Genomic DNA, 15,603 nt, shown 5'->3' with positions numbered 1-15,603 from the left:
CACTTGTTATCAGTGCCTTTTTAATAACAACCATCTTACTGGGGTGATGTGATTTCTCATGGTGGCTTTTTGAGTTGCATTTCCTTGATGATTAGTGATGTTGAGCATTTTTTTCATGTACCTATTGGTCCTTTGTATGTTTTCCTATTAGAAATGTCTGTTTACACCTAATGACCAATTTTAATTAATTGTGGTTTTGCATTGAGTCGTTTGAGTTCTTTATATATTCTGAATATTATTCTCTTGTCAGATGTATAGCTTGCAAATATTTTCTCTCATTCTTTAGGTTGTCACTTCACTTTACTGGCTGTTTCTTTTGCACAGCAAAAACTCTTATGAAATCTAATTTGTCTATTTTTGCTTTTATTTCCTGAGCTTTGGGGATCTGATCTTGAAAATACTTGTCTATTCCAATGTCCTGAAATGGTTTCTTGATGTTTTCTATGTGTTTCAAAGTTTTAGGTCTCGTATTTAGATACTTAATACATTTTGAGTCGATTATTGTACATGGTGAAAGATGGGTGGTTAGTTTCTTTCTTCTGCATGTATATATCCAATTTTCTCATACCAATTATTAAAATGACAATTCTTTCTCCAATGAATGTTCTTAGCACATGTGTCAAAGACCAGTTGGTCATAGAAGTGTGGTTTTACTTTTAGGGTCTCTATTCTGTTCCATTGATCTATAGATTTGTCTTTATGCCAAAACCATGCTGTCTTAATTACTATTGTAATATATTTTATTTTTTTAAAGATTTATTTATTTATTTGAAAGTCAGAGTTACACACAGAGAGAAGGAGAGGCAGAGAGAGATAGAGAGGTCTTCCATCTGCTGGTTCACTCCCCAATTGGCCACAATGACCCGAGCTGCACCAATCTGAAGCTAGGAGCCAGGAGCTTCTTCTGGATCTCCCAGACGGGTTCAGGGGCCCAAGGAATTGGGCCATCTTCTACTACTTTCCCAGGCCATAGCAGAGAGCTGGATCGGAAGTGGAGCAGCCAGGTCTCGAACTGGTGCCCATATGGGATGCCAGCCAGGTCGTTAACCCGCTGCACTACAGCACCAGCCCCTGTTGTAATATATTTTATAGTCAAGTAGTGTAATGCCTCCTGCTTTGCTCATTTTGCTTAAGATTACCTTGGTTCTTCATGGTCTTTTGTGGTTCATACAAATCTTAATAGTGTTTCTTTCTTGTTCTGTGGAGAATATCATTAGATTTATACTTTTATTCCTTTGTACTAAATCTTCCAAATCTTGTGTCTTTTTTTTCCATGTATTTCAGTTTGGACTAGCCACATTTCAAGTGCTCAGAAAAACATGTGGCTCTTTACTAATGAACTAGGTGGTGCAATTCTATAATATATTGAATATGTTGACTATATTAAATATAAGTTCAGTATGTTTACATAGTTTTATTTTTCTGAGCAGAGATTTATTAATAAGAAGTACATTTATGATTATGAGTTATAAATCTATAAACTTATTCAATGAATGCATTAAATAAGTATATTTATTTCAATGAGGCATATTTTGTAGAGATTATATTACTTGTAATATTGACTAAGTTTAAAAAGAATATTCCTAAAATTAATTTTTATAATTTAAAAAAATGCTTCTTTGGTAAATTAGTTTCTATAAATATGCCAATAGTCACCTTTGTAAAATGCAGGATTGATCACTTTAATCCCTCTTCCTGATGGGAGACTACACTCTTTCCTAATATCACATTCTTGCCTCATCTAGCGCGTGTACATTGACACATCTGTCATCTAACTTAATTCAACTTCCTGATGACTCCCTTCTCTGTCAGTTTTCATTCAGAAAACTAAAACTCTTCTGTGAAATTAAAATTGCTAGGAATTTAATTCAAGGAATTAGATGCTTGACCTGAAAGATTGAGGATAAATGCAGCCACCATCAACTTGAAGATATTAACTGGCTGGGGTTCAGTGGGTCAGGGATTGGCTGTTGCTACCCAAAAGTTAAAAAAAAAATACTGCTGGAAATTGCTCTAAATGTCACAAATCCTCTGTAGTACAAGCATAATTATTCTGAGGATTAAAAAGGTTTAGAAAAATCAACCAATAGCTCTCATCTCTACTGAAGTCCACCCAAATGGGACTGCTGCAAAAGGAAATGAATTAGTCTATCCCTCTTCTACTCTCCAGATGTGCTAATGACTCTTTGATGAAACTCTTTGTGGAGAAAAAGACAGTCAAAGAGAAAACAGAAATGCAGTTCTTAATCTTATAGCCTCTGCAGCACAGGGAAACATGGATAAAAGTAAATAGTGCTAAATGCCAAGAGACAATATTTGGCATTTTTTTAAATTCTTGGCTAATTGTTTTTCTCATTTGTTTCCTACAACATATAACATATAAAAAGATTCATTTTTTTTTTTGGGTGGAGGGGAATAGAGCTGACAACACTACATTATACTATTGTTATATATCATAGTTTTCTTTTCCCATTTACCAGAGAGTTGAGAAGGGACGTCTCATTATATTCTTAGAATTGTGTCTATGAAGTGCTTTGGATCTGTTCTCTTTGTATTAATATCACATTACCATGAGAATTGATGAGAATTGTGTTGTAGTAATTATCGTATATCATGTCACGTTGAAAATTATACAGTAATAAATTCCTTTTTAAATTTTGCAAGAATATGATTGCAGGAAGCCACTGATTGAGGCTACTGTTGCAGGCAGTGAGAAAAATTCACCAGAACACAGAGAGGAATAAGCAGAGTTAGGTTTATTAAAATACACTGGGTCGGCGCTGTGGCTTAACAGGCTAATCCTCTGCCTTGTGGCGCCGGCACACTGGGTTCTAGTCCCGATTGGGGTGCCGGGTTCTATCCTGGTTGCCCCTCTTCCAGGCCAGCTCTCTGCTGTGGCCAGGGAGTGCAGTGGAGGATGGCCCAAGTGCTTGGGCCCTGCACCCGCATGGGAGACCAGGAGAAGCACCTGGCTCCTGGCTTCAGATCAGCACGATGAGCCGGCCGCAGCGGCCATTGGAGGGTGAACCAATGGCAAAAAGGAAGACCTTTCTCTCTGTCTCTCTCCCTCACTATCCACTCTGCCTGTAAAAAAACAAACAAACAAAACAAAACAAAACAAAACACACACTGCAACAGAGCAGAGGTCAAGAGGATCAGCTGAATGCTCACTACTGCTGCCATGTGGATTGCAATCTGGGAGATACATATCTGAGGCAGATTGCTGCTGGCTGGGGGCTTTTTCATAAGTGATTTCCTTATTGTTGAGGATCTTTACCAGGTTCCTTATTGCCAGGGTGCAGTTTGCCTCCACATGTGTTTTTTAAAATTCCCATCATGTGATTTTTTTTCTTTTAAATATTTATTCATTTATTTTCATTTCACACACACACACACACACACACAGAGAGAGAGAGAGAGAGAGAGAGAGAGATAGAGAGAAAGTAAGAAAGACTTTCCGCCCATCACTCTGTGACCCAAATGACTTCAATACTCAGGAGTGGTCCAAGCCAAAGTCAGGAGCCCTGAACTCCATCTGGGTCTGTCACCTGGGTGGCAGGTGCTCAAGCACTTAAACTAGCATCCACAGCCTCTCAGCTACATTAGCACAAAGTTGGATGGGAAGCTGACACTTGAACTTTTTTTTTTAAATTTATTTATTTATTTATTTGAAAGCCAGAGTTACTCAGAGAGAGGAGAGGTAGAGAGAGAGAGAGAGAGAGAGAGAGAGAGAGAGAGAGGTCTTCCATCTGATGGTTTACTCCCCAATTGGCTGAAATGGCTGGAGCTGCGCCGATCCGAAGCCAGGAGCCAGGAGCTTCTTCCTGGTTTCCCAGGCAGGTGCAGGGGCCCAAGGACTTGGCCATCTTCCACTGCTATCCCAGGCCATAACAGAGATCTGGATCGTAAGTGGAGCAGGCAGGTCTTGAACCAGCGCCCATATGGGATGCCAGCGCTTCAGGCCAGGACATTAACCCACTGCACCACAGCGCCAGCCATGAGACTTGAACTCTGTTATGGGATGTGGGTGTCCAAAGTGGTGGCTTAACTTCTCCTGTCATAATGCCCACTCCATATGATTTTTATATATTTCTTTAGCACTGTTATTGTAATAATCCTAAGTATTTTTGGTAACAGAAAGTATTCCTGGTTGCCTCCGAGAAATTCCTAGTTGGACAGAATCTGTCTTTCATGTACTGGTTTTGTACCTTTGAAAACAAAGAGGTATATCTGCTTTTATCTAAAGCATTAGACTCAATATTGTAAGGAGTATCTTCAATAATATTTTACATTGGAAAGCAATTCCTAAGAAAAAAGGAAAGGAGAGAGGGAAGAAGAAAAGGGAAATTCTCCCAGCAAAGTTCACTGAAATGAACAGACAGTAGATAGATTAGCAAGAGAAAAATAATTCAAATTATTAATGTGAATGGAGGCACCCTAGGAAGATAATTACCCAGTTAAATTCAGAAACTTACATATCTTTCTTTAGAAGAGAGAAGGAAATGGTGTTGTAAGAATTTTTGTGGAGTAGAAAATGATTTTCAGAGGAGTTTAATGTGCCCCTCAATACAGGCAACGACCTGGGACAAAGTTCCTCTGAGTTCCACGTGTGGTGTTTGATTTCCAATTTCTTCTCCATGGTTAATTCTTCCTAGTTAAGGAGATTTCATAGCAATTACATTCCTTCTGGGAAAGGAACTTTCTTAAATAATCTCTAGTTTCACATTTTCACATATGACCCATCAACAACTAATATTGGGTCAGGATTTTCAAGGGGAATCCTTATAAAAGCTGACTAAAGTACAGAATGTTCTCTAACTGAGGCAAGAAAATTGAGCAGTTTCATTTGTCTGGTAGTGGCAACAGAAAGGCCAAAGAACCATAAGATCAAAAAGGAAGCTATGTTTTAATTCACTGGAAGCACCAACTTTTGAAGTGGCAGTTATGCTGTATTAACGAAGTTTGAGGTGAAGGCATGGGGCAAGGGTGGTGTCTGGGTTGTGCTTAATCAAATATTAAAATGAAGGGGAGTTTGTGGCAGGGCTTGAGAACTACCCATTTTTGTGTCCCATTTTGGGAATTTTGGAAATGTCATGGCACCAGGAGCATGGGGAGAGAACCTCCCTGCCTATATCAAAAGCACGCAGGAAAAGTTAAGAATGAAAAAAAAAAAAAAAAAAAAAACACAGAGAGATGATTTCAGCTATATTCTGATTAGAGAATGTTAGAAGGGAAAAATGGAGGCAGACTATTAAGAAGCAAAGAATTGGCCGGCGCCGTGGCTCAACAGACTAATCCTCTGCCTAGCAGCGCCGGCACACCGGGTTCTAGTCCCTGTTGGGGCGCCGGATTCTGTCCCGGTTGCCCCTCTTCCAGGCCAGCTCTCTGCTGTGGCCCGGAAGTGCAGTGGAGGATGGCCCAAGTGCTTGGGCCCTGCACCCGCATGGGAGACCAGGAGAAGCACCTGGCTCCTGCCTTCGGATCAGCGCGATGTGCTGGCCACAGCGGGCCGGCCGCGGCAGCCATTGGAGGGTGAACCAATGGCAAAAAGGAAGACCTTTCTCTCTATCTCTCTCTCTCACTGTCCACTCTGCCTGTCAAAAATTTAAAAAAAAAAAAAAAAGCAAAGAATTTATATAATCGCTTTTGGCCTTGTTGGGTTGATTCTGAATTGAAATCAAAGGCAAACTATAGGGAAACAGGAGGTTGTTGATCACATCCTGAGCATTTTAGGCTGATTGCTATGGAGTTTGGTTTGACTTCCCAGGTAGGGGTTGTGTATCACTGTTCTGTTGTCACAAACATTCTGTCCATTGTCTGTGCGTATTCATTCTCTAGCCATTTTGTCTTCTGTAAATCTCGCATAATTTGTTTCCAACTCTTTGTAGAAATACCTTTTTAAAAATTGGTACATGAGGTTAGATGTTTGTGAAAGAAATTTAAAATAGTATTTTGCTTAAAATACTGGCAGATACCTGAAAATGTAGATCTTTTTCCTTAATTTTAGTAGAGTTGACATTTTTTCTGTAATTGTTTGTGATGTTACAGAGGATCTCGATGATTTAAGAATGGAGGGAGTAACAACTCTGGTGCCTTCTGGGAGCAAATTTAACCCCGGCCGTCCTACTCATGCTGCTGAACCTCAGGCCAAGGTCACATTGAACATCTGTTCAAGGTGTGCCAGGTAAAAACACATAATAATATCACATAGTAAAGTATACCTAAAGATGATACTTATTTTTAAATACTTTGGAAATTTATATTCATTAAATAAAAGTTTAATTAAAAAAAATTTAAGATTTTGATGCAAAGAATGTGGTCTTCTGTTTTCAGAAAATCTTTTCCTTCTTTTTATCTCTTATGCGAACGTTGGCAAGGGAGTTAGTTATGCAGCCTATCCTTGTGCCCAATGCCACTTTGGCCGATAATGAATCAAAGAGTTTAGATTGTCTTCATTTCACAGCTTGAGACTATTTTAAGTCTTTCTGGCTCTGAATGTCATTTGCTGTCTGCCCTTCTGTTTCCTTTCTAAAGAAGATTCAAGGGACTCTGTTCAAAACCACTTTTAAAAGCACTTGCATAAAGGAAGAGTTTGCTCAGGTACAGTTTATGATCTAATATTATTAGCCTCTTAACCTGCCCCTCATCCTGTTGACCTCCTGGAAAGAATTTAATCAGCTTGATGCTTTTCGGTTTTGGCAGCTGGAAGCAATCTTTGCATGTACTGTATGTCGCCAGAGAAGTAGCTTCTAGTTACTGCCAAGTCAGCTCCCAGTGCAGGTCTAGCAAAAACTCACCACATAGCTAGAATTCATTCTTTTGTAGGAACTAAATCTCATTTGCAAAGCGGCTTTTAAGTCTGTTTAAATGATGAAACAAGCCTTCTAACCCTTATGTAAATGGTTCAGATTAGCAAGAACAATGTACTGGCTGGCCAATTTTACCTCCTTTTCTTTATGTCTAGCTGTTCTATTGTACTGTTTGAGAGGGGATTACTGCTTGGAAATGGGGAGGGGAAAAGTGTAGGAAAATCAAATCAGGGTTTTGTGGCTTCTCCTCTTTTGCTTTACCCCTTTGGAATTTTTATTTTAATTGTCCCTGGCTTAGAAAATAGAAAGAATGCCTCTGAGAAAACCAAGGGATGTCATTGGAGGACATTAAGAGAAATGCCTTAGCACAATGCAAACACCAATGGAAACATTGCATCTGGCATGTAATATTTGGTGAATTGACTTTTTACTAGGACTGTGAAGAAAGCTTCTAACATTTATGTGATAAGATTTGCGCATCTTGAGTGTACAAAATCCTCTATGGAAGAGTTACTTGCCATTGTGTTTTATAGGGTATTTGAACATTTATAATTTGACTGAAAGACTGATGTTTGGTCCATTCTATCATTTGTAGAAAATTGGAATATGAGGTTTTGGTGCTTATTATTATTATTATTAAAGGGAAAGTCAATGTTTAACTGAACTATTGAGGATTTGAATTAGTACTGGACCAAATATACGTGCACATGTAGCCATAAATTATCTCTGAGCTTCTCAGTGATACAGTTAGATGGTAAATCACTAGCTGCATTTAAGGTGAGTACTTAACTAAATTTACTCAAGAAATATCCAAACTGAATAATAACTGGTTACATATGAGTATATTACACTCTCATTCTGTACTGTTAAGTCCCCCCACTTTATGGGGGCCCTGTTATGTGGGGAGGGACCTTGAAATTGGGTCCTTTGTTGCAAGTCATGAAGCTAATAATGAAATTGTAGCTAAGTGAAATCGGAGAAGACCCCCTAAAATTTTCACTAAAATGTGGCCCTTTAAAGTTCCCCAGAAGTGCTATCTGGGGTGCCATATGTGCTACCAGAATTTGGGGTGCCATACAATTTCACCATGGACTTATTACTAAATCCCCAATATTAATAAGACCAAGAGGGTTCTTGCCTAATATTTAGAGAAGAATTCTAAATACCGGCACAGATAAATGAGGCAGTATGGTACATTATAAGCTTTTATTTAGTGAGAAAGATGCATAGGAGAGTGAGAGCTTTGTTTAAGAGAGAGAGGTGAATAGGGGTTCATACCAACCACCAGGAACCAGCCACGTGGAAGAGCATCTAGGCCTGTTTCTGGGCCAGGAAGGCTAGGGTGCAGGAGTCCAGGGAAGAAGAGCAGGCCAGGCCACACTGTGTCCCAGGCTTTTAACCCACTTCCAAAGGGGAGTGGTTAATTAACTTGATTGGCTGGTGGGCACGCAGGTGTGACCAGGTAGGGGGATGAGGCCACACAGGGGTGTGGTGAAGGTATCAGGTAGGGGCATGAGGTCACACAGGGGCGTGGTGAAGGCGTGGTCTTCCAGTTCACAAATCTAATCAATTTTAGCCTGTATGCCTGCCTACTTCATAAGCACAAACTCTATTCAGTGACCAAAAGAATGAGAGACCAATAATGGACCAAAAGAATGACCAAAGAATGGAGAAGTATGAGCCTTGCTTGCAAGTCAACTTTTTGTTATACACCCCCAAAGTTGGTTGGAGCGACTGCTCTAGAACTCACAAAACTGGATGTACCCACCAGAGAGCAAGCCAATTCCTGACACCAGGGTAGTGAAAGAAAGTAGGTATTTACTGCAAAGTGCAGACCAAAGAGCACAGCAGTTCTCACTTCGTTCCTGGGTTCCTCAGGGTGTTAGAAGTGAACGTTCTTACAGATTGAATTTGGGATTGAGATGTGCAAGTTCAGTATGTGTCCAGGTCCCTGGGTGTTCTTTGACCTTCCTTTGATTAGTCAGATACATGGAATGTTGAAGATGGCCGAGGGTATTCCAGTCAGTCTGGGGACTACATGCAGTCAGTAGTTACTTTTTGCTCAGGACTTGGAGTTTCTGGCAAAGCCATCCCTTGAGACAACACTGAACATCAAGATGTTATCCATAGGGGAGATAAATGACCTCATGAAGTAATGAATAGGAAATTTGCAGGACTGGTTGCACCACTTCTTCAACTCAGTAACTCAGTTGTGCAACCATAAAAGTAGGGCAAAGGAAATTTTAAGTTAAGAGAGGGACTCTATGATAATGTGGGAGACTAGGACCTGATGCTGTTTAGCATCTGAACACACAGCACTGTACAGGAATTTGGTTTCATTCTCAACTTGCTGGGGGTTGAGGAATCATAGATATAGGGCAACAGAGATGAGGGCAAAAGGGCTAGTGTTGTGATAGAGCAGTAAATCTTCCTGCTTTGCCAGTATCATATTATGGGTGCTGGTTTGAGTCCAAGTTGCTTCACTTCAGTTCTAGCTCATGGCTAATGGCCTGGGAAAAGCAGCAGCAGATGGTTCAAGTATTTGGACCTCTGCCACCCATGTGGGAGGTCCAAATGAAGCTTCTAGCTCCTGGCTTTGGCCAGGCCCAGCCCTGACTATTGAGGCCATGTGGGGAGTAAACCAGGGGATGGAAGATCTCTCTCTCTCACTCTCTCTCTCTGTAGCTCTGACTTGCAAATAAAGAAATATTTTTAAAAAGTAAATGAGGGCAAGGAATATGCTAATAAGTGGGAGGAATACTCACAGATTGGTCAGGGAAAGGTGTAATTTCTGGAATTGGAAAGCTATCTTTTTGATACTTCTACGCTCTCTTTTGATGTTTGTTGTTGTGATTATCAACTGTTCTCGTGCTTGTGAGAATGCAATTTAACATGGAAATTAGATTATAATGAAGCTTAAGGTCTTAAAAAGGATACTGAAGCAGCCATATTGGATCTAGCTTTTACTGACCAGTGAGCCTAAGTCGGAGCTGTGGATTGCAGGGCATCCTATTTGCAAAGTGAAATAATGTTAGAGAGGGCTTAGTTAGCAGTGCCACTTACTATTCTAAACACATTGAATGTGTAAACTCATTTAATTCTCATATAATTCTAGGAATTAGTTACTAGTATTATCCTCACTTTATGGCTGAAGAAGCTGAGCTATGTATTGCTTAAATAACTCATCTGAAGTAACAATACGTAGGTAGCAAAACAAAGTTGAAAACAGGCATTGTGGGTTGACTGTGTGCTAGTCATGTCTGAAGGTGAACGGAGATCCAGAATCAATAAAAAGAATGAAAGAGAAAGAGATATAAGTGCTTGAATGGATGGGAGCTAGTGATTGTTTGAAGGAGAATAAAGCAGTGTTGTACTTTTGAGAGGAAACGAGATATATGTTCATTCAGAGAAGTTAAGTAAATAATATGGAAGGAGACTCTATTAGGTGATTCATTGAAAGCAGCTATTGTAGCTACAGATAACTATGGAAGAAACACTTAGAAGAGCCTGAGACTTCACTGTATTTGCAACAATATGTTAGTCTGTTTTAAGCACTCTAGTGGAAGGCATGAGATTCTTGGGTCAAAGACCAGGAACTTTATCATTCATAGCAATAGAAATAACCAGAACATGAGCGTCATCCCTGCTTCCCTGAGCCACAGTGCTCACATGGTGAGACTAACAGTGCAGTAAATTCCATTACGTGAGAGGATCTCTGAGCTTGGGAAATCTGAATATATTATAGTTATGATGGGTGGTTAGCATGCCCGGCTATTGCTGTGGTGTGGAAAGAGGAGTGTATTGCTCTGTCAAGGTTGTTTGCAACGGAAACATCCCTAAACAGATGATTGGAAATAAAGGTTGTCAAATTCCCTAACTGTGAGAGATTTATGGAGAATCTTCTCTCAGTACTACTTAGAATGGATTACTTTTAAATTGCATTGATTATCAAAGTTTTCTATCATTAATTCTCCAACACCAAGTTATGTCCTTGCCTTACCTCTCTTAGTTTTAAGTAAAGCATTTAAGACTATGAGAATTATCCTCCCAAGCCAGGGCTGAGCAAGTTTCAGTAATAAACTAGAAGACTGTGGATAGTGTCTAATTGGTTTTATGTCCACATGTATTTAAATACCACGAGATCACTATCTTGGACCATTTGTGCTGCTATAACAACAAAAATAAAAATAAACATGGTGGGTTACGAATGACAGACACTTATTTCTCACAGATCTGTTGCCGAAAAGTCTAAAATCTGGGGGTTGGCATATGCAGTGTCTAGTGAAGGCGTTGCTTCCTCCTTGTAGGTAGGTGTCTGTCCTCACATTGTGAGGGGTTAGTTAGCTTCCTAGAAACTCTTTATTAGGGCACCAATCCCATTTGTGAGATTGTATCCTTGTATCCTAATCACCTTCATACGCCCCACCTCCTAATATTCTCACTTGCGGTGTTAGGATTCAACTTACGAATTTTGGGTGCAAGAGGCACAAACACTCCAATCATACCAATTAATTATCAATTTCACGTAAAAATTGGAATGTTTATCTCCTCTTAAAAATTAGCACAGCTGACAATATAGGCCTATACTGTGAAATGATTTCACAGTAGTAGCTTCCCTCACAGGACCATGAGGCCAGCAGTCTTGCTCAGGTGCACCTCAGCTTATCTGGATAATTTCATTCACTTACATTCCCTGTCTGAGGTTTGGAGACCTTTGTTGGTAACCTCTTCTTTGTAGAAATGCTGCTTAGGAGAAGGAAGACTTTTGCTCTGTACTCTGAGGTTTCAGTAACTGAGTCTATGAAATAAAATGACAACTGGAAAAGATCAATAGGAGAAGAAGTATACAAGTTTATTATATGCACGGTGGCATCACAGGAAAGAAAAGTGAGTGCCTCCAGACCCAGAGAGATTTAGGAGCTTTTATATCCACTTTACAGGGGGATGGGGCAAGTTAGGGGAAAGGAAATGATTTTGGGGAAAGAAGAATGGGCTTGTGGAAGAGTGATTGATGGTTTGTGGCCAAGTCGTCAGGATCTGGGGTCAACTCCCAGTGTCCTCTCCTATGAGGTGAGTTGTTCTCCCCTGGTTGATGAAACTCCTGGGTAGAGGTTGAAGACAATGGAGTTCCTTTTGAAGGCTCTGTCTCTAGGAGTTCAGAGAAAGCTTTGCATTTGCTGTTTTTCAAGTACTTTCAGTTCCAAGTGATCAGTTTATGAAATGGCATAATTAAGGGTGACTTGTTCTGAACTGCTTCATCTGGAACTGTTGTTGGAATCTGTAGTACTAGCTGTTCCAGTCTGTGTTTCGTGACCAAGAAGAATGAGGAGCACGGACAACGGAGAGTGAGCAGGAAAGAAAGTCTATTAAGGGAAAAGAAAAAGCACCAACAAAAGTGAAAGCTCCAACAAACACCGAAAGGGATCCCAGAGGAGATGTTCCACATGGGAAAGTTGCCTTGGGGTTTACATCTTTTGAGTTAGGAATGTTTGTACACGGTTTTGCAAACTTTCTCAATGCTGGGAAGTCAGTACCTGGAACTGGATGGATCCAGCTGTAACTGCGTCCTGTTCTGTTTTCAGTTTCTCTGCCTTGTTTATGAGTAGCAAGGCATTTCATTCCAGGTATGTCCTGTACGTGAGGCTTGCATCTCCCTCTGTGCCAGGCTTGAGTCATGTGAACCCTTTGTCCTGGATTGTCCAACTCAGACCTCAGCTAATTGCCTCTTGCCTCTATCAATACTTCAAGGATAAGCAGTGACTTGGGAATGAACGTAGAGGAAGGAAGTTGGGCAGGCCACTGGGAAAGACTCTAGTGCTAAGAAGATGCATACAGGATCCTAGAGCATAAGGGTTCCAAATTCTGGGCAGAGTTGAAGCGAAGTAGGTTGTAGTCTTTGAGCAGCCAGGTTATTCCTCAAAACTCAGAGTATGCCAATCAGAAATCCAGTGCCGAGAGTGTACAGTGGTACAGTGGTTTAAGTCATTGATATACCCATATCTCATATCAGAGCACTTGCTCAAGCCCCCCTTCCTGGTTACGCACCTGTGAGACAGCAGATGATATGGCCAAATTACTTAGGTCCCTGACACTCACATGGAAGACCTGGATGTATTTCCTCACTTCAAGGATCAGACTGGGCTAGCCAAGGTATTGCACGAATTAGAGGAGTGAGCCAATGCATAGAAGCACTCTTTCTCTTTTTCTCCATCTCTCTGTTCAAATAAATGAACCAATAAATAAATATTTTTTAAAAAGAAAGAAATACAATGCTACAGATTAGATCAACATGAAGAAAAATGATTTTTCATTTGGAGAGATGTGCCTCATTCCCATTTCTCTCTGTGGGCACCTGTACCCATCCAGAAAGAGATATAAGAGGATAATGCAGACTTCATAGTGGAAGCCCAGACTTTGGACCTGAGATCAGAATTTATTTCCAAATAACGTGGGGCTGGAGATGGTGTGGTGTGGTTGGGTAAGAAAATTTAGGATACAAATGTTAAATTAGATCCCTTTCCTTACTATCACCTGTCAAGACTTCTCAGCAAAAATAGAATATAAAGACAATCTGTGAAGTTTGATGAAAGAGATTTAGCATTCATACTCCAAACCAGCTGGGGTGTCATCTAGGGAAAAATTCTGGAGATCTTCAGAGAATCTGCTTCTTTATCCATGAAGCGCAGTTCACAGAATCCTGGAGGTAGCCTTCCATGGTGACTGCGAAGGCTGGGTGGGAGTAGGTGACAGTCACAGAGCAGGGTTCTCAAGGAACAGGCTTTCTTCTTCTCTTTCTCTCACTCACTGAAATAGTCACTCAGAGGTGTAAAATTCTTCGGATTTTTGTCATCACCTTGAGAGGCTCCTATTAAAGTGCTAAGATGTGGAAGAAGAAAAAAGCCTCATTTTCCTGACATTGAAGAATTTTCTCCCAGCTTTAAACTTCTGAATGGTCAGGAGAGAAAATCTAGGTCCATCTTCTGGAATTTTTGGGTTTAATCAAAAGTCTAAGGTAGCAATATTTTTGTTTATTTGTTATTTTTTAGAATTTCAATGTCAAGAAATCATTTTTCCCATATGACTAGGGAGGCAAAACATTTTAAATGGTTTAATGGATGTTTGTGAACTTGAAATAATTCTGTAACCCCAAGTTATTATAGATAACCTTCATGTAGAGTTAGTAAGATCCAACTGATGTTGACAGTTTCTACAAAGAGCCCATTAGTGATTAATTTAGTATGTGGAGTACAGTCGATTTTTTTTTTTTTTGAAAAGCAGAGTTGCAAACAGAGGTAGAAATAGAGAGAGAGATCTTCCTTCTACTTTTTTACTCTCCTGGGGATGGGCCAGGGTAGCCAGGAGCTTCTTCCAGGTCTCCCATGTGGTTGCAATGACCCAAGCACTTGGACCATCTTCTACTGCTTTCCCAGGCACATTAGCAGAGAGCTGGCTAGGAAGTAGAACAGCCAGGACTTGGCCTGTGCCCATATGGTATTCCAGCTTTGTGGGTGGTGGCTCAACCCTCTATGCCACAACACTGGCCCCTACAGTCAATGTCTTAGATTTTCATTTTTCTCAATCAGTTCTCGAATACACTACCATCTGTGAGATACTTAAGGAGCTGTTGTGTCCCAGGGCACAATACCCCAAAGTATGTTGCTTTGGTGTCTGTGTAGTGTGAACTGTAGGAGGCTGGAAGGGCCTCGAAAGCAAGATCTTTCTCACCTTCTCCTGTCCTCCTATCTCCTGCCTCTTCTCCCCTAACCTGTCATAGAAACTAGAATTTCTCTTCCTGTCATTAGATCTTTGTTTCTGAAGTCTACTGTGTCACAGAAATCTTTGATCAAATACATTTATCATGTTAACCCATCTTTTGTTATAGGAATGGCTGCCATGGCCTTTGTGATGGGGATTGAAAGGAATCTACCTTTCTGTCCTCACAGGGTCACATTATTTAGAATGTGTTTGCACATGATATACCCAGATAATTACTGCTGCATTATTATTTATTATACTCACTAATATCTGAAATTCTCTATGCTTTATCAACGTCTCCTTTTTCTCAAATCACCCTCCCTCCCCCGGCCTCTGGGAATCGCCCTTCTATTCTATACTTCCATGAGTTTGACTTTTCTGAGATTCCACATATAAATGAAATCATATAGTGTTTGTCGTTCTGTGCCTGATTTATTTTACTTAATATATATTTAAGAATCTTTCAGGTTCTTCCATGGTGTTGCAAATAGAAGGGCTTCTTTCTTTTCTTAAAGGCTGAATAGTACATATTTTTGAATACGTGTGTTGTTTCTATATCTGTCTATCTATCTATGTATCTATGTGTCTATCTATCTATCTATCTATCTATCTATCTATATTTCTATCTATCTATCTATCTTTATCCTTTCATTCCATGATGGGCATACAGATAGAGTTCTTTCAAAAATTATCTCTTATGAGTAATGCTGCAGGGAATATGGGACTCAAGATATCTCTTTGGCATACTGATTTATTATTTTAATTCTAAGCTTCTGCTTAGCAAAATAAAGTGTAGAGACAACCCAAAGACTGGGAGAAAATATTTGCAAACTATACTACTGATGAGGCTAAATATAGAAGGAACTAAGTTAATCAATAGCAAATAAATGAATATTTCAATAAAAAATGGGCACAGGACCTAAATAGACACAAATGGCCAACAGATACATGGAAAATGCACATAATCACTAATTGTTAGGGGAATCCAAATTAAAACCAAATGAGAGATTACTCTATTCATATTGGAATGGCCATTATC

The 15,603-nt window shown here is 39.9% G+C and overlaps 1 protein-coding gene across 1 annotated transcript in view; it reads left to right on the top strand.

The window, feature by feature from the left end:
* C4H8orf34 (chromosome 4 C8orf34 homolog) overlaps positions 1-15,603 on the top strand; it is a 607,786-nt gene that overhangs the window by 322,087 nt on the left and 270,096 nt on the right. Inside the window, exon 8 of the mRNA XM_062189877.1 lies at positions 6,049-6,175. Coding sequence (XP_062045861.1) covers positions 6,049-6,175 — 127 coding nt within the window. The remainder of the gene's footprint in view (positions 1-6,048; positions 6,176-15,603) is intronic.

This window comes from Lepus europaeus, chromosome 4, assembly GCF_033115175.1.
Source record: "Lepus europaeus isolate LE1 chromosome 4, mLepTim1.pri, whole genome shotgun sequence".
Taxonomy (NCBI): Eukaryota; Metazoa; Chordata; class Mammalia; order Lagomorpha; family Leporidae; genus Lepus; species Lepus europaeus.
The sequence above is the reverse complement of the archived record's forward strand: the minus strand, read 5'-3'. Positions and strand labels throughout refer to the sequence as shown.